Source organism: Rhinocladiella mackenziei (genome assembly GCF_000835555.1).
Source record: "Rhinocladiella mackenziei CBS 650.93 unplaced genomic scaffold supercont1.3, whole genome shotgun sequence".
NCBI lineage: Eukaryota > Fungi > Ascomycota > Eurotiomycetes > Chaetothyriales > Herpotrichiellaceae > Rhinocladiella > Rhinocladiella mackenziei.
In genome coordinates this window covers 4070778-4092540 of record NW_013550602.1, presented here as the reverse complement: position 1 = coordinate 4092540, position 21763 = coordinate 4070778, and the positions used below count along the sequence as shown (strand labels likewise).

Sequence of the window (21763 nt, the reverse complement as noted above, 5' to 3'; positions counted from 1 at the left end):
AGTAGTCTGATGCTGGAGCAGTACAGGCGTCGTCAAAGGTATTATTTGTGAGTACGTGGAACTTGGGAGGGAACAGAGTTCGGAAATCTTCCCCTTCGACCACGAAGGGGGGATTCGAGTCAGTTATTTATTTTTCCCCCCCCCGGCCGGACCGAAAGTTGTTCCACATGGTGACGCGGGCACAAGTCATTCATGCATTTATTTTTGACTTTCTGATTTTTGCCTTCGCCTGGTCTGCCTGGCCAGTGGATCCCGCTTGAGGTTTGCGGTGTGACATCCCATGAGGTTTGACATGCAAGAGTCAAGAGTTCAGGACTCACTGGAGAAACGCCCCCTTCGCACCCCTGGCTTCTGCTCACCTGATCTGGCTTAGGCATTTGCTGGCCTTCTGAGGATCCCTTGTTAGGCCCAAGCGCTAAAACCCTCAGACGCACAAAGGGTGGTTCCAGCTGACCGGGACTGCCTGGGGTTACTCGGCCTGCGAAGGAAAGGAGATTTGTCGCCGCTTCGAAGGTTTTTTGTTTGCTCTGGGATATCCCTAACACTCCAATTGTTTTTTTTTTTCCCCCCTGCCAAAAACCAGCTGTGATCCAGCATCCCTGCCTCCCAAGGCGGGACCAGATCATCACTGATGCCTTTGCCATTTCATTCACGTCTAATTCAAGTTTCCACTCCACTTTCCCCCAGCAGCGGTGTAATGGACACAAATTTCGGGGAAAGCTCTGTGAAGTTGGAAGATCCATCGCTTGCCCAGACTCAGTAATGGACCTGCAACTCAACGGGAAAAGTGTTGAGCAGATTCCCTTTGCCGAGTCGCCCATGGGTCATTAGTTCCGGCGACACGAATGTGTAATTCTGGCACTTCGGTGGTTATTTTGTTGGCATCCATGGTGTGTTACCTGGGTCCCCTATCCTCACATCCGGTCTCATACCACCCACCGCAACAAAAATGGGCGACACACACCGGCAAGGGCAGTCGCCTGATTGGTCTATCTGGCGGGGGATGTGTGCCCACCAGGAGGGCCTGTCTATCCCGCGAGTACGTACCCTCCCGTCAGGGCAATCCGGATTTGTTCGTCATGAATGTGGAAAGCATAAGTTGGTAAGCATTTGAACTCGTGATCGGGTTTGTCAAGCCTAGAAATCGTACCACCCCTGTCCCGCTGCACCTCTCTGCCTCTCAGATGAACAGCAATTGGCGGTCTCAGCCCTGCCTAAGCGGCCCACGTTTTTCTGAAGGTTACTGCACCCGGCATGGTCGGGATGGCATGATATTTTGAAGCCGTCCGCCTGATCTGACTCGTTTTCTGCACCACTTTCTTCGTCTTCTGTCCCGAGGTATCCTACGTGGACGCATCTACTGTCTGGCAAGTTTCTCGCCCAAGGTTCTCAGCTTTTCGTAGAACTTGCTCTTCGGATGTTGAAAACTGGTGATGGTCGTTTTGTAGTTCGGTCGGCTAGAACGTGTCACGCGGGAGGCGTTTCAAAGGTATGCGAAAGCGCGCGGTTCCGTTGGACAGCGTTTACGCACCCGCCTCGACAGCCGGGCTGACGGCTGTGATAGACAAGGCGATATGTCGCAAAATTAACCGGATCTACCAACAGTTACGTCAAGTCCCCCTCCATCTCACGATGGTGTCCAGTAGGTTACAACAGCGGGAGGTTTCGTAGCGAGAGCATCATTCGCCAGGTAGAACGTCCCAAATGTCGATGATGTGTTCATCAACACGCCAATCCCAAACGACTGTTTCATCGAGCAAACGCCGTTCGGCTCCAGGCTTCCATCGAAGCGAGCGCCTATCAGTGAATGGTTTGAAGTTCAACGGGTTCCTGAAGATCTCTTTTTCCTCATCCTCCCCGTCTTCCTTCCCTAGTGGATCACCGCGCGGTTTTGCCACCCCCCAACTTTGAGCGTCTGCTGAGGCGGGAAGCTTGGGTTGGTCTTGTTTCACGTTTTGCGCCTTGACCGAGTCAGCGGCCGTATTCACCTGCAAGGATCGTCAGATTCGCCGGAAAAATATTTTTCCCTTTGACTCTGATGTCACTCTTTAGTTCCTTGTCGACGTATTTGATTGCAAAGGCAAAAAAAGCCGGTGGCTTTTCCAAAGTCTTGCAAGCCACTTATGCCCGGGTCTCGTAATCTGTATTCCATAATAGGTGGCCATAACTATTATTTCCAAGGGGCGCCATGTCAGCTGAGAATAGTCAACCCCAGGCTCACCTGAGGCACGCGAAACATTTCTCGCTTGCTCCGAGCCCGCATCTCGAATCTTGCATTCTTTCTAGCCCAACAAAACACCTGGGCACCTCACTTGGAATAATACCGTCCTTCACAAACACCATCTAGCCAAGGAGCTGGTTTAGATCCTGATGAGCCATTAGATCTCGGGGTTTCCCTACCATGCACCCTTCTCGAATTGTAAAGGGTCATAGGAAATTGCGATCCGAGGCGCAAATAGAACGGGTCTGGCCATGAAGCTGGACAGAGCTTCAGGGGAACAGGGGGCCGCCACAACCACGTGGAAATTGCGTGAGTAAAACGCCACCAAATGCACTGCAGTGGGCCTCAACCACCGAAGTCCTGAGAGCTGTCTCATTTGATGCCTCCTGTCAATGGCAGCAGTTATTTTGTGGACGAGATTATTCCCCTTTATTTCCCGCAACGAGGTTGTCTGCAACATTGTATTCGCTCCAGCGAGGTACTATCAGACCCTCGTGATGCCGGCTAATACATTTTATTGCTTCGAAGGATTCTCGGCTTCAGAGACCATCGAAGGACTTTTGTGACATACATGGAACGACTGACCTGTTCATCATCTTCTGCAAGTGCTCTTGTTCCATAAATCCGTCGCCGAAAATGGACGATTCTAGTCACTCAAAACAATTTTGTGTTTGCGGGGGCCTTTTCTCTCATTTGCGCATGAGGTGGGAAGAAAATAAAATTCATTAATCATCTTTTTGCTCTTGGGTCGATGCAATCCAGTCTTGCATCAGAGCTTGTGCATTTCCAGATGATTTCTTTCCTTGACTGCCCTTGCGCTCAATAAAAAGGCAGAGCACCCACCCCCAGATACTGAAACCTTCGTATGTTGTCTTGATTCCTAGCTTCTTTGTGTCGTCGTCAACAGACTCGGGATCAATATCGGCAACGTCACGGTCCCGTTCCTCGTCGTCTAAGTCTTTGGCTAACGGAATCTCTTCAAGATTGACGTTTTCTTCATGGCCTTCATCTTGAATCATCACCGTGTCTCGATCAATGCCTGTTAGCTTGTTGCCGTTGTTAGATTTCATCCGCAGTTTCTGCTTAAACGTCTTATTCTTGGCCAGGAAGGCGTGTCGAGTTCTGATCTCGGTGAGGAAGATGGAAACTTCAAAGTCATCTAGACCACTCTGTCAGGGATACCTGGTGGTGATTCCTGGCATTACCCACCTTGTTGGACAACGTCTTTTACGCTCTTTTTCTTCTTTCCCTTGCCCCGTGCTCTTTCATTTTCCTCTCTGAGCTTTGGCAACACGTACGGTTTGATTGCTTCAAATACACGTGGAAGAGCAGGATCATTTTCGCTCAACAGCCATCTGCGTTCGTCGGCTGGATTTTCGAGAAAGATGCGACATTCGAGAACAGAGTACCTACTAATCCGCAAGTATCGGCGGATCGGTGCCATCGAAATTGGTCTGGATTGGCTTTCCTGGACCCAAGCAACATGCTTGAACAGGGCGCAGGCGAAATTCTGATGGCTTGTTTCAAGAAGTGCGGAGATCGGAGAACGCCTCATCTCCGCGATAAGATTAGATCCCAGATCAGAGAGGAGTTCATGTCGGATCATTGGATCCTCGAGTGTTGCCCAAACAATGACAGCCTCAGTGTACTCGATCTGACGAATGTGATGCTATTGAACATAGGGTTTGGGATTCGTGCGTATAGGTACCTTGACCGCTGGCGCCCAACGACGAGGAGAAAAGGAACTCTGTCTGCTCGGCGCGAATCTCAAAGAATGGTGTTTTGCGTATTGCAATGACTGACCAAAGGCGGCGCATCCACGACATTGCGCTGTCTGTCTTGATTTCTGCCATCTCCATTGTCTTGAATCAGTCTTCCCTTCCTTCACTGTCTTTTTGAGCGACCTCTCCTCTTGCAAGTCCATTATGGCCTCTTCCTTGACGAGACTCAACTTCTTAAGATCGCCGCCATCTCCTCTGTCCACGGCGTCGTCATGCTCCTTCTGAGCTTCCTCACTGAGCATCACTGGCCAACATGCCTCGTCGAACGTTGGTTAAGGATCTTCCACCTGAGAAAAAAGATTGTTTGACGCAACAACCACCCGCCCAGGTCATGACAAACTGGCACCAAACGAATTGAACCACGCTAGTCCTCCAACGTCTCCTAGTGAACAGTATAATAGAAAATTCTCGAAAGTCAGCCTCAAAACTGCGACTGACTTTAGTCTCACTGACCTCAGGTATGCCAATCTTCTCCAAACCATCAACCATGGGCTCACGCCAGGTCAGCGTTGACCTAGGTGTCGAAAACGAATTGGCAATTTTCGTCCACAACTCTGGCACCACACTAACAAGGATCGTACAGTGCTCAGTCACGATTCTGGTCCATCAAACTTGACGGTTCAAATGACGTCGATGATCAAGACGAAGAGGAAGAGGGTAACGCCGGCAATGATTCAAAAGGCGTCTTCTCATTCAAAGATCCTCAACCTCTTCTGGACTTCCACAAGCTACGCTACCTCCGACTGAACGGTATGATGCGATCCTACCAACCCTTGATCTGGGCCAGCAAAGAATCTCACTAGGGTTCACCTCGAAATGGCTCTAGAGCGGGAGATCCTTGGAGGATTTCACGCCTAAGCGGCCCAAGATCGATGAAAAGTGGTTTTATGACTGCGTGTTGGAAAACATAATCGAATGTGAATACATTGGCGCGCATGGCGATGGCACTTTGCACGAAGAATTTGGAGTCGGCGAATATCTCGACTAACAAGCTATGAAAAAGGTGGTCAAATTGGCATGGCAACGTCTCTCTCTCCCCCGTCGAAAATATACTCTTTCTCCCGATCACGAACCTCGCATTGATGAACTTCGTTGTCGACGGAGGTCCCCCATTCTTCCGCCGGTTTGATCCGAGAGAGCTGCAAGAACTCACATTTCGTGGGGAGTGTATTGACGACGGCTTCTCCGTCCCTGAGGCGATGCACTCATTCATCAAGATCAATACCCCCCCCACACAGGCTATCCCTCCGCGGTTCGTCAGACTCGGCGAGGTTAAAGTCATCTAGACCAAGAAAGCAAAAGCAGTCAGTGGAAAGTCTGATATGAATACAACTGGGTTGAAGAGCAAAATGAAATCAGATCATGCCGAAATGGGAAGACCACGACAAAGACAGGTCACGAGATTTCGTAGCTCGGGTGGACATTGCCAACGCGGGCTTAACTTGCCAAGGATATTTTAAGAGAGCACGGAACTGGTCAATCAACAGCACAAGCCGAGCCGAACAAACAAATTGAAGGCGACAAGATCAAGCCATCATAGCCTGTCCGCTGAGAGCATATGGGGAGATGAAATTTGCACGCGAATCATGAAAATCATGATCGGTTACGACAAGATGACAATGTCATTATTTTACACAAGTCAATGCTCCAAGTTCTGTGCAAGCCAAATTCATCAAGCAACCATGAGAAAACAATGCCGTGCTAGCATCAATGTGTGTGTGTGTGTGAGATCGTCGTCCCCCTTTCGGATTCCATCTTACTGATACATGCGGCGTTCTGCAAGGAGCAGAAATATCGTCTGTCCATTCCCCTAAGAGGTGACAATACGAGAATGCCCATTCCCGGAATGTTCTGTGAAAGTCAGAGATTCCATCAGCACTACCCAGGGAAATCGCAAGGTGCCAGGAGATGCGACGAAATGCAATTAATCCCTCTGGCACCAGTTCTCATCACCTTAGAACCTCTGGTAACCCCGTCCACTTCCAAAGGTGCTCACGCTCTGCGCATACCCGTAACCGGGATTGGGGCTCATCCCACCCACCATGGGTTGAGTCTGGCCATTGTTCTGGTACATGGAACCGGCACTGCCCATGATGGGGGAGGTATGGACCCGAGTGGCCATCATCTTCTCGCTGCGTAGGCGGGACATATCGGCGCGATAGGCGAGGACTTCAGCCGTGTTCTTCTCGTACTTGGCGTCCTCGATCAGTTTCTCGTGCTTGCCCGCGCGTCGTTGGCGGATGCAGCAGAAGGTGAAAATTGCAATGCACAGGATGACGACGCCCACCACAACACCGATGATGATATACTTGGTCGTCGGGGCCAAGCCATTCCACTTCTGTTCCATGGTTTGCACGGTGGAGTCAGAGTTTTCGCCGTCGAGTTTGATGGGCTCGGTGTCGCTGTATGATTGTTAGTTTTAGAATATTTGCAGAGAGCTGACGGGTACGTACTTGAGGAGCTTGATGCTCTGCCAGCTGCCGGACTTATCGCCCCAAGCATACTGTGTAGCTCTGCTGGCATCGGATACACGGACGGACTTGACAGTCATTGTGAAAGGCACGTCGCCGTAGTCAGTTTCTCCACCAGCCCATTCAACGGTACCGTTGGGGTTCTTGGGGTCGCCACCAGCCCAGATACCAAGTCGGACGGTGCAAGGAGTTTGAGGGAAGTTGTAACCTCCATTGGCATCTTCGTAGTTCAACACACGGATGGACTGTCCGTCGATGAACCATTCCAACTTCTCCCGTGACCAGTCCACGGTGTAGTTGTGCCACTCATTCTGAGGGTTGCTGACGGGATGCCAGATGGCGCGATCGAAACTCGTGGTATTACCCTTGCCGAAGTAATTGGTCTGCACATATGAATCATTTCCTCCAATCCATTCCCAGTCCACCTCGTCTAGATCTTCGGACTGCAACACAATGGAAGAAACAATGCCCTGCCCAAGAGCGGCTTTCATAATAACCTCGACTTGTCCGAAGAAGAGGTAGAACTCGGTTTTGACAGTGGGGGCGTCACCACGCTGATTGATGGTGAACTCGGCGCCGGACGTATCGTAATCAATTGTGCCTGCTGTTGTGTTCCATACGCGATCCGACATGATACTCTTGGTGAAGTCAATAGTGTAGTTGGACACGCCCAAGGCAGTCATGTCCGGACAGTCTGTTCGCTCCATCGGGTTGCAGTCGGTAAAGGTCTGGGCGAAGGAGGTGGTAAGGAGGGAGAGAAGGGCGAAAGTGATCCTCTTGAAAGAAGCCATGGCTACTGCTGAAAGTTTTTTTTCTTTTCCCTTTTCTGGTATGTAGTTGAGACGATTGGAAGTCCACGACGAGACAATTCTTTGTCGAGATATTCAAGTGGCTGACTCCGGGTCTTGCCAATGATGACCGCGCGTAGGAGGATATGGGTAAAGCTTGGACTACTTTTCAATTGTTGACACGAGACAATGCGAAATGAGCGTAGGTCCGAGTCGCAGCACAGCGCGATGTCGAGGAAAGAGAGATAAGTTTGTGAAAAGAGCGACAACGAGCGACACAAAGCGTGTGCTCGGGAGGAGGAAGAAGTCGACGAGAGGACGGCGAGATACAACAAGGTATCTCAGCCAAATGCCCCGATCACTATCTACAACGTTGACTTGGAAGAGGACGGGAGAGGGAGGGAGGCCAGCGGGAGCTCATGAAACGCGCAGTCGGCAGGTCGGGCGTTTGATCTCGGAAAGGGGCGCAGCCAAGATTCGAGCCTGGCCAATAGTGTCCCGGTCCGCCTCGAGGCTTGTCTCCCCTTTGTCCACCCACGCCAACTCTCAACGGCGCCGCTCGAACCCCTGGGGCTTAGGGGTGTTGTAGAATTGTCCCCTCGGTGGAATTCTCTACTTTTTGGATGTGTAGCCAGTGTTCGCGACATTGCTGTGTGTATATCATGAGAACGGCAGAAACCTTTTATCCCTGGTCGGTGCTCTATCACACCAAGCGTTCCCACTCGTTGGTCATGGCTGGATCGGCACCACACAATTTGCCCATTTCCCTCTTCCCAACCAGGAGCTCCATTCAAATTGCGCTCTGTGGCTGTGTGATGGATCCTAGATTTGCCCCATGAGCTATGACGAAAGCGATGTGATACCCTACAATGAATAGATGTGCCGAATCTTCCAAAAGAGAGTGTGGTGAGGGGTTGCATTGCAACTGACAAGAGAGAAGGATATTTACATCTGCACCAGGACTGGGTGAACTGATGGGAAAAGCGACTGCTCCATCAGCTTGTCATGATGCTCAGTCTGACTTCAACCCTACATGACTTATGGATGCAGCAGCCTTGTCTAATAAGTCAGCCAGTTTAAGGCCCCTGGTTGCTTCAGTGAGGTGAGTGTATTATCTACAAGATTCTGCCTCGTGCTTGTCTGGGAAGCATGCTTAGTGCTATAATGGATCAAACGTGTGTCTCACATCTTGCCATCGACCTAGCTTTCTCCAGACGACATACACTTTGAGATGGCGGCCAAAAAATATCAAGCAGCGTGGGGTGGTTAAGCAAAATAAAAAAAACTTCAAGTCGGGCCAGCTGAGATCGGAAAACTGAGACCAGACGAGATCCTTGTCAAGAACAATGCCGTCACCATCAACCCTTTTGACTGGAAAATGCAATATGGAGATTTTCCTGTCGCAATCCTGTCTAGAATAACAGGTAGTGATATCGCAGGCTAGATCGTGGAGACGTCTCAGCCTTTTCAAAAGGTCAGCGTCTGCTTGCCCATGTCGCCGGCTTAGCGACCGGCAGCCAGAGCACGGCGGTCTTCGGAATTTCACTGTTGTTCCTGCAATGGGTTTTGCCTCATTCCTGACAACATAAACTTCAAGAATGCTTACGTGCTTCCTTTAGCGATCTCAATTGGTTTGTTCCGCAAGGTAGAGCAATCGCGGAAGACCCTGCATGTTTGGAGCGGGAGTTCTAGTGTTGGAAGTGCAGTTATTGCTACGGCTTCAAAGAAGAATTTCGAATTTTGCAAAAGCCTTGGGGCTAGCGAAGTATTCAACCGCAGCAATCCTAGTATTGTTGGTGATCTGGCAGCCGCTCTGCGAAAGCATAACCTTGTCGGTGCTTATGACGGTCAGGTTTTCAGATCGAACCTGCGCTCGCTGCTAACCAGTTTCCTTCGGCCAGGTCAACAAGAGACACGCAGTGGAATACTGCACGGGTGCTGGCTTAGCCCGGTGGTGGTACAATGGCAGTTGTGCTTCCACCCGCGGATGAGATACCTGCAACTACTAGTGCAAAGAGCAGTGAGGCCTTCTACATAGCAGGCCAAGGATGCTGAGACTTTATTAACAACATTCAGTCTTTGCAGTTGGCATTTGGACGCAGGATAAGAACATCGGCAAAACCATCTATCATGATTTCTTGCCAGAGGCTCCTAAACTGGTCGGATCATGTCGGCGTCAGCGGAAGTTGTTGGTCAAGAAATCATGCAAATTCAAGAGGCTATTGATAAGCTGCGCGTTGAAGTTTCAGCAAGAAAACTGGTCGTCATAATATACGCTCTATGGTCTAAGTGGAAAGACATGATAATGAATGGAAAAGCTCGTCAGGCTGAATGAATTCTAGCAACGAGGCTCCGGACACCCTAACCCGAAGCAGTGTTAGCGTGGCCAATCTAGAGGTGTGGCTGTGTACTCAGGATTTTGAGGCTGGTGCACGGTTTTAGGGAGGATAAGTCAGTCTCGAACATCATAACTTCAACATCAGCTCTAAAAATCCTCTTTGCACAATAACGGGATCTAAGGAACGAACATGTGCATCGATATTCATTCTGGTTCCATGCCAACACTGCATGCTGTCTCTCTGCGCGACGAGGTACTTCTATGTAAGTTTACGTTATCCCTAGCAGATCGGGTCACCCTCCAACCGAAAGCGTACCATACGCAAGAACGACCATCAACGCCATGATTTCGTGGAAAACGAGGGAATCTACACATGCGAAGGGCTTCTCAAGCTTAGTGCGAGGTGAAATGTCCAAAACCTCGCAATGTCGACATGACTTGCTGTGAGTGTGATGACAAGTACATGAGGGGTCATCCATTGATATATGTGCATGTATCATCGGCCACTCTTAAAGCCTTCGATTACAGACGAAATACTGTCGGGTCTGGCGATAAGACCGTTTAGGTGCTTTGAGCCAGAACCTCTTGAATACCATGGATGACCAACAGACGAGTTGAGAAAACGCTGGAGTGGATTCGAAGGGGAAGTGGTAGCTAGCCTTGGTCAGTTTTTATGAGGTTATGGTAGTGGGAAAACTGAAGCGGAAAGTTGAAGCAGAAAACTGACTGGTATGGTCTCTAGCGGCAGTTCTCGATCCACCAGGACCCCAAGATGAAGCCTCCATGCTCCTGTGGCAGTTCGTGTCGTCCATAACGGGGTGGCCGACCTTTGAGGCCATGACAGAGACGTGAAAAGTATGAACAATCGACAATATAAACAATAACAGGGAAATCGACACTTCTGAGGGCGTGGCAAATGCCTGGCAGTGGACGTGGAACAAGAGAATGTGCGAATGAAACCCCAAGACGGAGGAAGAAAATCCTTCTTATAACTCCCCGATCAGGAGCTCCGGCGAAGGGAAGCGTGGAGGATACTGGGAGATTCGACGGGAGAACGCCTCGATTCTGAAAAGCTCATATAACCTATGGTTGGGCTCTGTTGAAGACAGTGGAAACCTGGCAAGCGCAATGTGACCGCTTTTTTGGTTTGAGTTGGCAAGTCGACATCGGAATAGATTTTCAGGACGCTCACAGTGAGAAACAACTCCGACAAAATATCATGGCTGCATCCTTGTTTAATGGATTCCTTCGTCGGTGGAGATGCCAGATCCGTGGACTTGTGCAACTTGGGCAAAAGTCTCAATTCCCTATGAGGCTCGTCATCAGGCATGGACGTTGGGGAATGCATGGCCTATGTCGTTAGGCAATTCTACCTCATATTAGATACCTCCCTCAGCTTGATCATGTGTGAAAAAATAGAATGCTGCCAAAATTTTGAGAATGGGAACAGGGATACGTAGGTGAGCTGGCAAAGGCCGCCAATGGTGTGGTTTAAAGGAATACTGTAGCAGGCGGGAAATATCCACCATCACAACGGACCTACCGGGATGGAATACTCACAGAGCCTAATGCATTCGGCCATTCGACGACATGGCAGCCACTGATTTCTTATGCGACCGGTTTCATAATGTTACCCGTGTCTGGAGAATTCGGCAGCTTGATGTACAAGGTACTGCAGGTAGTATCTGCGCCACTCCTCATCGAATTGCCGAACCAAAGTGTTTCCGTCGCTGCAGGCTACCGTCCCCCGGACTATCGTCTTTTCTTTCTCGCACATAGGCTCGGGAATACGTCAATTTCCCCGTTGGGAGAATGTCTTTCAAGATCTAGGAGCCCCTTGAGCTGTTGTCAGGCCGTGTAAAAACCCTGTCGCCAAATTTCATGGCCGTACGGAGCATCTCCAAAGAGTTCCAAATAGTTCTCTAGTCTGCAGGCATGATATTTGTGGCGTGCGAGTAATCTACAACTCAACGCAAGTGGCAGGAAAGTCTGCTGCCGAATTTGGCGGGTAATGCCGCCGCTTTTTGAGGCCAGGGCCCGAGGTCCAGTGATGTTTGATTTCACATCTCGCTCTCAACTTGTCTACTAGTAAGTACGGCCACTCTCCTCATTCTCTTTCGTCCGATTCTGCTATCGAAAACATTTCTGTTGATTAACTCGCTCGACTGCATTCCCGGTAAGTGGGCTCATTACTGTCCGCTCTACCTAGAAAGCAGGCTAGACATGCAAAATGGCAACAAAGTCAACTTCTTCGCAGTCTACTTCCGACTACAAGTTGGATATGTCAACTTCCTACCTCCTCAAGCAGATCACTGATGATGTCCCGAAGTTTGCACCCACCGCCGAGGTGTCCATTTCCCCAGATGCAACTTGGACCGAGGCGCTGGCTGTGGCTTCGAAATCGCTCAAAGACCAAGATCAGGCCACTCTTATATTCCCGGAAACATCAAAGGAACGGCGAGAGGCCATTAAGAAACTTGCCCTCTCGGAGAAGTCTCGCCCATCCTCAGCCTCCATCGGACGAAGCATTAGAACATCATTCCCAACGGACATAACTCCCCCGCCGGCAAGACCGGGGACGAAAGAACGGGTACGGAAGTTGGCGAAAGAAGCACTTTGCACAGGGCTATCGACAACCATACGTGTTACCCACTCGCGCAGCCCTAGTAGAGGGTACTCTGGCAACAGTCTCAGACAACGCTCATCCTGGAAGTGATTGATGGTGCCGAAGAAGACGACAATTCGGCGACGTGCAAGCTTGTCGTAAAAGATATGCTGTGGGATACAGGCAGCCATGGTTGCACCATCACTGACGATCTACTGCCACAAAACTTCTCCAATCGACTTGCCCAATCCGACAATGACCCGTACCGTGATGAGTTCGGTGCCATCGTTCAGGTTCAAGGATATCTCGCTCTTTCCAACAGCATTTTTTTTTTTTTTCGAGAGCATCTTCAGCGTCGTGCCTCCATCTACAGTCGCGAATGGACGTAGCGGCATTATTTTGGGCCAGAGATGCTTCATGGACCACATGGATTTCAGGCAGATACCGCGTGCCATTCTTGATGGTCGTGGGGATAAATTGAAGGAAGAAGAGTGGGGCGACATAGAGATCATGGAATGGGTGAACCCAGTTACCGGTGCTAACAAGACTTTCTGAGGACGATTTGTCATGGCGTGGTTAGCACTATTGCAAGGTCATCATGAGGAGATGAGTTGACAGCTAGACCTATACCATATCGCTAAGCTAGACTTGTACAATATCGATAGGCGAATACAAAGGACCGTCACCATCGACGAAGTGGAACTCGAGGAAGAAGCTGTCCTAGGTAGAGGAGCACCGATCGGGGGTAACGGGTCGGAGGATAGTTGAGGTCTTCGTCTAACGGATAGAATATATGTTCGCTTCGAAGAGGTCCCAAATATTTTCTTACGAATCAGGAGTAGAGTCGAGCCCGTGATTGGAATGGCGATCAGGGGAGGATAACTGAACGCTTAGCCTCGTTAAACCACTCGGCTTTACCTGGTCAACATGGGTTCTTGTAGCGGCGTCAAAAGCGGTGGACACCCCAAGCCCTGACTATTTCCAAAGGGAATGCTGCCGGTCAACGATTTTGCAAGACGAAAGATGCACATTAAAAGAGTGCCTTGGGGTTGAAAGGGCGTTGGGTGGTGCAGTCTCCGAAGCCCTTTTGACAGGGGTTGAATCAGCTCGATAGGGGTGAACATATTACACTAATGACCATTCTCCGTTGAATAGGAGAGCTGCCAATTGACATCGCTCATCCATATCGTTGCAAGGTTTGGTCATGGATTCAATTGAAAATCATGTTCTTGCCCACGATCCTGATGTACAATCCTGCGTCAATCAAAAGTACTTCGATAAGACTGGAAGACGGGGGCCATATCGCTTCGATCGGAACTTGGTGTCACAACTGCTAATATATAGCGGCGCTTAATTTCTCTAAATAGAGAATAATCTGAGCACGACAAACTCGCCTCGACGTCTCACGTGTTGACCAAATTCATCAACCTGAAGCACTTGCGCCTCGCAGGTGTAGGCGCCTTTGCCAAACATCTGCCTTACCTCTTCTTCCCACCTTCTTGATTCTTGTCCATCATGCTTCGAGGCTATCCTTTCCGTCTTGCTGAAGACACGGCGGCAGCTCCTTGTACAAGGCATCTGCGTATTTGAGTGTTTTTCCCGCGTATCCATTCAAACCCTGAGCCCAAACGAAATATATATACATATATGTATTCACCTTGCTGAATCTCAGCCTTGCCATCCCCAATTCGTCGAATATCCCTCTGCACGCTGCTATCGACTCCTGCTGGGTCTGAGCGAATATGCCTCTCACCCACAACGACTATACTGTGGGCTGTCTCTGCCCAATGAGCGTGGAATTGGCGCCAGTTAGGGCTTTGCTGGACAAGGAACACTCTAAACTGCCCACAAAGAGTGGCGACAACAACTATATACTTGGAGAAATTTGCGGGCATAACATGGTGATTGCCGTGCTGCCTCAGACTGGGAACAGTTCGGCAGGGATCGTGGCGACACAACTCATGATCGATTTCCCCTTGATCCGGTTCGGGCTTCTGGTAGGAATTGGCGGCGGAGTGCCTGGGGAGCGGGGACAGGGTGATGATATTCGGTTAGGGGACGTGGTGATCAGTACGCCAACGAACGATTCTGGCGGTGTCATTCAATACGATTTCGGCAAATACAAAGCAGGGGGGGCCTTTGAACGAACCAGAGTATTGAATAAGCCTCCTGAACGCCTTCTAGCCAGTGTGAATTCGCTGAGAGCCGTCCATGCCATGGAAGATAGCCGCGTACCACAATTTATGTCTGAGATGCTCCAAAGATTTCCCAAGATGACGAAGAAATACTCCTACCCAGGTGACGAAAATGATCAGTTGTTCCAGGCGAACTATCCTCACCAAGGCGAAGAAGGAACATGTCAAAATTGTGACAAGGAACGCGTCATTCGGCGGGAGGAACGTGACAACACGGATCCTGTCTTTCATTACGGCGCCATCGGCTCAGCCAATGCACTGGTCAAAGATGCCACAGTGAGAGAGGAGCTGCGACGAACGCTGAAAATCATCTGCGTGGAGATGGAGGCAGCCGGCTTAATGGATTCATTCCCATGCCTGGTTATTCGAGGTATCTGTGATTATGCAGACTCCCACAAAAACAAAATTTGGCAGCCTTATGCTGCCGCCGCCGCTGCCGCTTATACGAAGGAGTTGCTAAGTGTCATTACCCCCAAAGAGGTGGCCAAGGTAGCGGTTGCTGCCGACGTGGTGCAGACTTCGGGTGAGTTTAAATAGCAGTTCCCTTGGCTTGCCTTCCTACCGGTGGACGTTTATAGTTTCAAATCGAGATAACCCATTTCGATAGTGAAATAGTCCACTTTGCTCCATATCAACGATACCGATCGTCCTATGCCATGACTGATTTCTTGTTAGAGTATTGTCGCGGCCTGAATCTGATTGATGCCCCCAATATGCCAGAGGACCTGTTTATCGGCCGTGATGACGAGCTTCGGAAAATGGAAACCCTTTTTCAACCTGGTTCGGATTCTTCCATTCGAAAAGTCTTGGCCTTGGGCGGAATGGGAGGAGTTGGCAAGACACAGTTGGCCATCGCCTACTGCAAAAGATATGCCACCTCCTACTTTTCCGTCTTCTGGCTCAACGCAACATCCGACACTACTTTAAAACTTAGTCTCCGGAGACTGGGTCAGCGAATTTTCGATCCGGACAAGGTGGACCCGCTTGATGACAACAGCCTGTGGATCGATATCTCCAATTGGCTATCAACGCCAGACAATAATAGATGGTTGCTAGTATATGACAACTATGATGATCCAGATCAGTATGATATTACAAAATACTACCCTTCTGCTGTGCAAGGATCAGTCATCATTACTACACGGGTGCCTAGTAAGATCTCTGGAGAAAAGCTGGAAATTCGATCAATGAGCAAGGAAGAAGACGGTCTACGCATTCTATCCACCCGATCAGGGCGAGAGCACATCGAATCTGGTAATTGGGCCTTTGCCAGCCTACGAGAGACCTGTCACTCACAAAAAGCAGATTTCGGTGCCCGCCAGTTGGTAAAGCGGTTGGATGGTCATCCCTTAGCTCTGGCTACAGCCGGCGTCTACCTTCAGAAGTCGTCCTTCGACTTCTGCACATATTTTATAGCATACGAATGCAGATGGGAGACGGTTGCCTCCCCTGAGGGGCCAACTGAGTACTCTCCTCGGACACTCTACAATACGTGGGAACTGTCTTATGCCCGCATCAAAGAGGAGAATCCTGAAGCCGCACAATTTTTAGGTTTTCTGGCCTACCTCGACCATCGAGCGATCTGGTACGGCCTTCTTTGCCAGGGTTATGCGGCTCAACTTGAAGGTGCACCAGCTTGGTTTAATAACGTAGTTCGCTACCAATCTTCATTTGAATCCGCCATGCAGACGCTGGTCAAATATTCTCTTGCTGAAGGAAATCACCAAACACAATCATACAACCTTCATGTATGCGTTCATGATTGGATTTTGAACTGCTTGAACCGTGCCATTGATGTTCGGCAATACTGGATAGCATCCGACTGCGTGGCCGAGTGTCTCACGAGCGAGGACTGGGATCATCTTTTCGACATCAGATGTCAGCGATTGGCAATTCATGCTAAGCATCTTGCGAATCTTCGATTTAAAGATGTTGCAAATCGATCAGACTTTTCCTGGCGTCGAATTCCTGACATCTTCCGCCACGCGACTCTTCTTCGCCTCCAACTGGAGTACTTTGCGTCAGAGCTGATGTACGAGCGAGCACTGGTAGAGGACCAAAAAAGTCTTGGGCCAGGTGATCATCGATCTACTTTGAGTATACTGAAAGGTCTCGGCATGCTATATCTTTATCAAGGTCGGCTAGCGATGGCAGAGCGTATGTTCATAAGAGTACGAGAAGGTTTTCGGAAAATTCTTGGATCTGATGACATCCAGACTCTCGATATGACAGAATCACTTGGTCAAGTATATCGAGCTCAAGACAAATTGAGGATGGCAGAAGAGACGTTTCTACGAGTCCTTGCAGCGAAGGAGAGAATCTTTGGACCCGGTGACATGTCGTCTCTTACCGCAGCAGCAAATCTTGGCAATCTCTATGCTTCTCAAGGAAAATTCAAGACGGCAGAAGAAATCTTTACACGAGTAGTGGCAGAGAGGAAGAAATTTTATGGTCCCGATCACGCTTTGACTGTCTGGGCAGTTTCCACACTCGGGCGCCTCCTGCATGATCAGGGGAAGTCTGAGGAGGCAGAACAAATGTACATGCAAGCACTTGCAGGGTACGAAAAAATTCATGGACCTGACCATGTTCAAACTCTCGAGGTGGTTCGTTTACTCGGCGACTTATATCGGGATCAGAACCAATTTGAGATCGCAGAGAAGAGATATCTACAAGCATTGGCGGCGCGTGAGAAACAACCCGGACCCGATGACTTTTCGACCCTCGATATCGTCCATAGTCTCGGAACACTGTATGCCGAGCAAGGTAGACCGGAGGCAGAGAAGCTACATATTCGAGCACAGACAGGGTACAAAAATGCAGGAGGAGACAAAGATCGTCCTATCTTGAAGATTATCGACCAGTTTGGCCTTCTATATCACAATCAGGTTCGAGAGGAGGAATTTCGGGACATATGGTTCCAAACTCACTACGGGCCACCACTCACTTGAGAATGTGGACTGGTATCGCATCACCGACCACTGCTATGTGAATACTAAGGGGGAAGATTCTGTCTGAATATGGACAGCTATTTCGGGGGGCCTGTTGGCGGAGGATATAGGTACTTTAGAACAATACTGGAAGTACATTACTTTTGAAAAGTATTTATCCCTTTCCCAGTCAGCTGCCGACATACCAGTGTTGGAAAGCCGTCGAAGCCCAACTCAGTCTGCCACGTGAACAAATCTCACGAGGCTGATAAGCACCGAAAGGGGAAAGGCGCGGCCTGCAAGATTGTGTCATAGGAAGGCAAATGCTAGAAAGGGCACATTCTTTGAGTCAGTCTTTCCGTTCACAAACACTCGATCTGCACCTGGTTCGTGCAGCGCGGCAATTTTGGCCCTGAAAGCCGAATGCCAAAAAGCACAGTGACATTTGGTGATGACCTTGTTTCCTTCTAGGCTCTATTGGTGAGCTAGGCTGCAGGTCCGCAACATGGCGCAGTCTAAGCTGCCAGAGGGCATCTTCTCCTTCCTCGATACTGATCTGTACAAGCTGACAATGCAGTGTGCGGTCTTGAAATATTTTCCTTCCGTGGATGTCGAATACAAGTTCACAAATCGTACTCCGCATATGAGATTGAACAAGAAAGCCTTCTCCTGGTTGGAAGAACAGATCACCAAATTGGCAAACATCACCCTATCGCAGCAAGAGTTGGAGTTTCTGAGAAAACACTGCCAGTTCTTGAGTCCGGATCATCTAGTCTACTTGCAGGCCTTCCGTTTGCGGCCTGCGGAGCAGGTGAATCTGAAATTTAGCCCCGTCGATGATACATATGGGGATCTAGACATCACGATAAGCGGTCTTTGGGTTGAGACCATTCTCTATGAAATTCCCATACTCGCCTTGACGAGCGAAGCATATTTTAAGTTTGTTGATCAAGATTGGGATTATCAAGGACAGGAAGAAAACGCCTACGAGAAGGGTATCCGACTATTCACAGCAGGCTGCTTGGTGTCAGAATTTGGCTCACGGAGAAGGAGGGATTTCCATACCCAGGACCTCGTGATTAAAGGTCTGGTTCGAGCGTCTCGGGAAAATAATCTGCCTGGAAAGTTGACGGGTACAAGCAACGTGTATTTTGCAATGAAGCACGGCATACCTCCTGTCGGCACCGTTGCCCACGAATGGTATATGGGAATTGCTGCGCTGACCAATGACTATGAACACGCCAATGAGAACGGACTGCGTTATTGGCTCGACTGTTTCGGCAAAGGAGTATTGGGTATTGCTTTGACCGACACATTCGGAACAAACGATTTCTTCAAAGCATTCAAAATTAGAATACCCGCAAGAACATCGGCGTCACAAGACGCGACTGCGGGATACTCGGATGAAAGTAATCCATCGCACGAGCAGTCTTCGTATGCTGCAGTCTTTGCTGGCATCAGACAAGACTCCGGCGACCCGAAGGAGTACATCAAGCTTGCCAGCGACTTCTACAGGTCTATATGTGTGAGCGGTAAGAGCATTGTGTTTTCAGACTCGCTCAATGTCGAGAAATGCCTAGAGTACAAGGGACTAGCGGAAGCGCACGGCTTCAAGCCTTCCTTTGGGGTGGGGACCTTCTTCACCAACGACTTCAAGCTCAAATCAGATGGTCGGACCAAGTCCAAACCACTCAATATTGTCATCAAGTTGTCCAAAGCAGGGGGAAGGCCGGCAGTGAAAATATCGGACAATATTGGTAAGAATACAGGAGACCCGGACACAGTACAAGACGTCAAGCGACGGCTTGGTTACACAGAGAGGCCGTGGAGCGAGGGTGATGAAGCCAAAAGATGGTAAAACCCAGGGGCAGGCCACTGTCGTCACCAAGAATGTCGCAGCCTTGCGGTTGCTGAACCCTCTGCGGGTCTAATAGATCGAGGCTCTGTCACTTGTGGGGGTTGATGGAGAGCTTAGTCGTTCAGCCACCGATGATTGGCACGGTTCTACAAAAGAGCGTTGGGGAAGACTTCCAGGCAGATAAGAATTGAAATCGTGGGTGCCTAGGTGGAAGATGGAATGGCTAAGACAGATGCAACGCCGCAGTGATTACGAGGTCGATGTGAGATCTACGGAACCCTCTTAGTAATGATGGCAAGAATAGATGGCCGTGGGACACCAACTTTAATGGGATATGACTTGCGGGCTTCTATGCAACAGTATTAGCAAGAAACAAGCAAACTGCGTGAAATGATACTTAGTGCGACACTGAGAAATCCAGTCCGGCCTGAGGCATACTAGGAACACTGGTGACGCCTGAAAGCTCTCGGCCTGCTAAGTAAGATTACGAGGGATTGATTGGATGTTGAGACATTATCAGGCCTCTAGCGAAGCAAGGTTCGACAACTTAGTGGACTGGAGGCGAGGAATTGGATCGTTAGGGAAGTCTCAATCTTGCCGGGCAATGGCGGAACAGCAGGAGGCAGAAGGGGTCAAGCGCTGACAGTATGGAGTGATAGATCGTCTGTGGGAGTGATCCTCATCGTTATGAACTCTCTTTTTGACAGACCGCATTCTCTCACTTAGGCCCCAATTGCGCACTCCCTCCCATAAGAACTTAGCATCTGGAAGTGGCACGAGCACGGCGTATGGGCGACTTGCACAGCCTCCTTCGCCCCACGAACGCTCTCCTTGTGCCTCGAGTCTCGGCGGACGTAGGCTCTAACCTTCCCGTGCTCCCCTTGTCACCTGTCAGGGCCACACTTCACCTCTTCTGTCACTCGTTCTGTACGACAGACTCAGACTCGCTCAAGCGCGCAGGCTTCTGCCCAGACTTTTCGGCGCAAGCAACTACTACTTTCCTCCTCCCGACTCCGAGCTGATCCAGATTATTGTGATCACTCAGCCTTTTTCTCATTCCTCATCTTCATTTTCAGCTGCTGCTGATTCACCTTCAGTTCCATTTCATCTATTTTTTGGGCATCACTTTCCTGTCGCATCTCAGTATCGCGTTCCTCAACCAGCGCGTATACCGTTTCACTTGTTCCCTTAACTTTTTCGGCCAACAGGATTCCATTGGGACCTTCCACCCTTCACCCTGCACCTCAATTGGCCAGATACCCTTAGTATCAGTCTCATTCTTCCGTCATCATGAGTGTAAGTCCAGACATTCCTTCAATGCTCACCAGAGCACCCGTACCATCTCATCGGTCTCCTGAGACGCCGCTATTGTACGTCCTTCCATGAGCTGCCACTAATCTCTCTCGTATACCACATTTAGTACAACAACCAGGGATACGACACCTATAATCCTTACGCGAATCGATACGGAGGAAGTCAAAATAACGTCCAGGAGGGATATGGCCGGCCGCAGCTGTCAGAGCAGTACTCGGGCAGCCATTATGGACCGAGTGATAGTCAGCAAACTGGCCAGCCTGGCGGTGGTTATGGTACGCATTTTTCCTACCTGCCTGCGCTTTGAATCTCGGCTAATCCTCTATCTTAGAAATGGATGACATGAATGGCGCCGACCCCAACAGAATCCTCAACGCTTGCCGGGAGATCAACCGAGCTATGGACACTGTTGAAGCCGATTTGAAGGAACTCGAGGGATATCAACAACGATATTTGAATGACACAGACACTTCTGCTCAATCTCCCTGGCGTCTTCAAATCGACCGAAAAAATCAAGAAATTATGGTTAAGTACCGAGGTCTCATAAACCGTGTCAAGAAAATCAAGAGCGATAGAGAATCCAGCGATAGTCGCAATCGAGCCCAAGTCGGTAGCGTTGAGCGACGACTGAAAAAATTCTACACCGACTACCAAGGAGTTGAGCACACATTCCGAAGGGCTACCGAAGAGCAGATAAAGAGACAATACAGAATTGTTCGTCCAGATGCCTCAGATGCCGAAGCCCAAGCAGCTGTTCAGAACCCTACCGAACAAATCTTCCAGCAGGCTTTGATCCGGAGCAACAACCTTGGCCAGGTACAGGCCGTGCAAAGCAATGTTGCTTCTCGTCATGCGGATATCAAGAAGATTGAAGAGCAGATGATCGAACTTGCTCAGCTCTTCCAAGATCTCGAGGCATTGGTGGTGCAGCAAGAGCCTGCCGTCACTCAAATCGAACAAAGAGGAGAAGAGGTCACAGAACATGTCGCCAAAGCCAACACCGAGCTTGAGGGTGCAGTTACAAAGGCTAGAGCTGCCAGAAGGAAGAAGTGGATGTGCTTGGGCATTGTTGGTCAGTATCTTTGTCGTTCCAGAGACAGCCTTCCCCTAACTCTTATTTAGTGCTCATTATCATCATCATCGTGGTCGTGGTCGTTGTGGTCGTTGAAGTTACGAACAACTAGAAGTCCGCACACCCTAACAATCACTGACCTTGAACCTCAATCTATGACTGATTTGCATTACTGCATTGCCCTCGCAAA

The 21763-nt window shown here is 49.6% G+C and overlaps 7 protein-coding genes across 7 annotated transcripts; 5 read left to right on the top strand and 2 right to left on the bottom strand.

Moving 5' to 3' along the window:
* Positions 1-2946: 2946 nt before the first annotated feature.
* On the bottom strand, positions 2947-4244 carry Z518_04998 (uncharacterized protein; the record flags this gene model as incomplete). Its single annotated transcript, XM_013418704.1, has 3 exons — positions 2947-3380; positions 3431-3875; positions 3930-4244. 3 exons carry the CDS (start codon positions 4242-4244, stop codon positions 2947-2949), a joined length of 1194 nt encoding a protein of 397 aa, XP_013274158.1.
* Positions 4245-4489: 245 nt separating this feature from the next.
* Z518_04997 (uncharacterized protein) lies at positions 4490-4805 on the top strand (the record flags this gene model as incomplete). The annotated part of the gene is given in 2 exon segments (XM_013418703.1): positions 4490-4579; positions 4593-4805. 2 exon segments carry the CDS (start codon positions 4490-4492, stop codon positions 4803-4805), a joined length of 303 nt encoding a protein of 100 aa, XP_013274157.1.
* A 1151-nt stretch (positions 4806-5956) lies between these two features.
* Positions 5957-7264, bottom strand: Z518_04996 (uncharacterized protein; the record flags this gene model as incomplete). The annotated part of the gene is made up of 2 exons (XM_013418702.1): positions 5957-6404; positions 6456-7264. 2 exons carry the CDS (start codon positions 7262-7264, stop codon positions 5957-5959), a joined length of 1257 nt encoding a protein of 418 aa, XP_013274156.1.
* A 4565-nt stretch (positions 7265-11829) lies between these two features.
* On the top strand, positions 11830-12593 carry Z518_04995 (uncharacterized protein; the record flags this gene model as incomplete). Its single annotated transcript, XM_013418701.1, has 2 exons — positions 11830-12189; positions 12288-12593. The coding sequence occupies 2 exons, from the start codon at positions 11830-11832 to the stop codon at positions 12591-12593; spliced, it is 666 nt and encodes a 221-aa protein (XP_013274155.1).
* Positions 12594-13946: 1353 nt separating this feature from the next.
* On the top strand, positions 13947-17350 carry Z518_04994 (uncharacterized protein; the record flags this gene model as incomplete). Its single annotated transcript, XM_013418700.1, has 2 exons — positions 13947-14922; positions 15015-17350. 2 exons carry the CDS (start codon positions 13947-13949, stop codon positions 17348-17350), a joined length of 3312 nt encoding a protein of 1103 aa, XP_013274154.1.
* Positions 17351-17834: 484 nt separating this feature from the next.
* Z518_04993 (nicotinate phosphoribosyltransferase) lies at positions 17835-19187 on the top strand (the record flags this gene model as incomplete). Its single annotated transcript, XM_013418699.1, has 1 exon — positions 17835-19187. The coding sequence occupies one exon, from the start codon at positions 17835-17837 to the stop codon at positions 19185-19187; it is 1353 nt and encodes a 450-aa protein (XP_013274153.1).
* Positions 19188-20477: 1290 nt separating this feature from the next.
* On the top strand, positions 20478-21685 carry Z518_04992 (uncharacterized protein; the record flags this gene model as incomplete). Its single annotated transcript, XM_013418698.1, has 4 exons — positions 20478-20483; positions 20608-20776; positions 20833-21573; positions 21624-21685. The coding sequence occupies 4 exons, from the start codon at positions 20478-20480 to the stop codon at positions 21683-21685; spliced, it is 978 nt and encodes a 325-aa protein (XP_013274152.1).
* Positions 21686-21763: the final 78 nt, after the last annotated feature.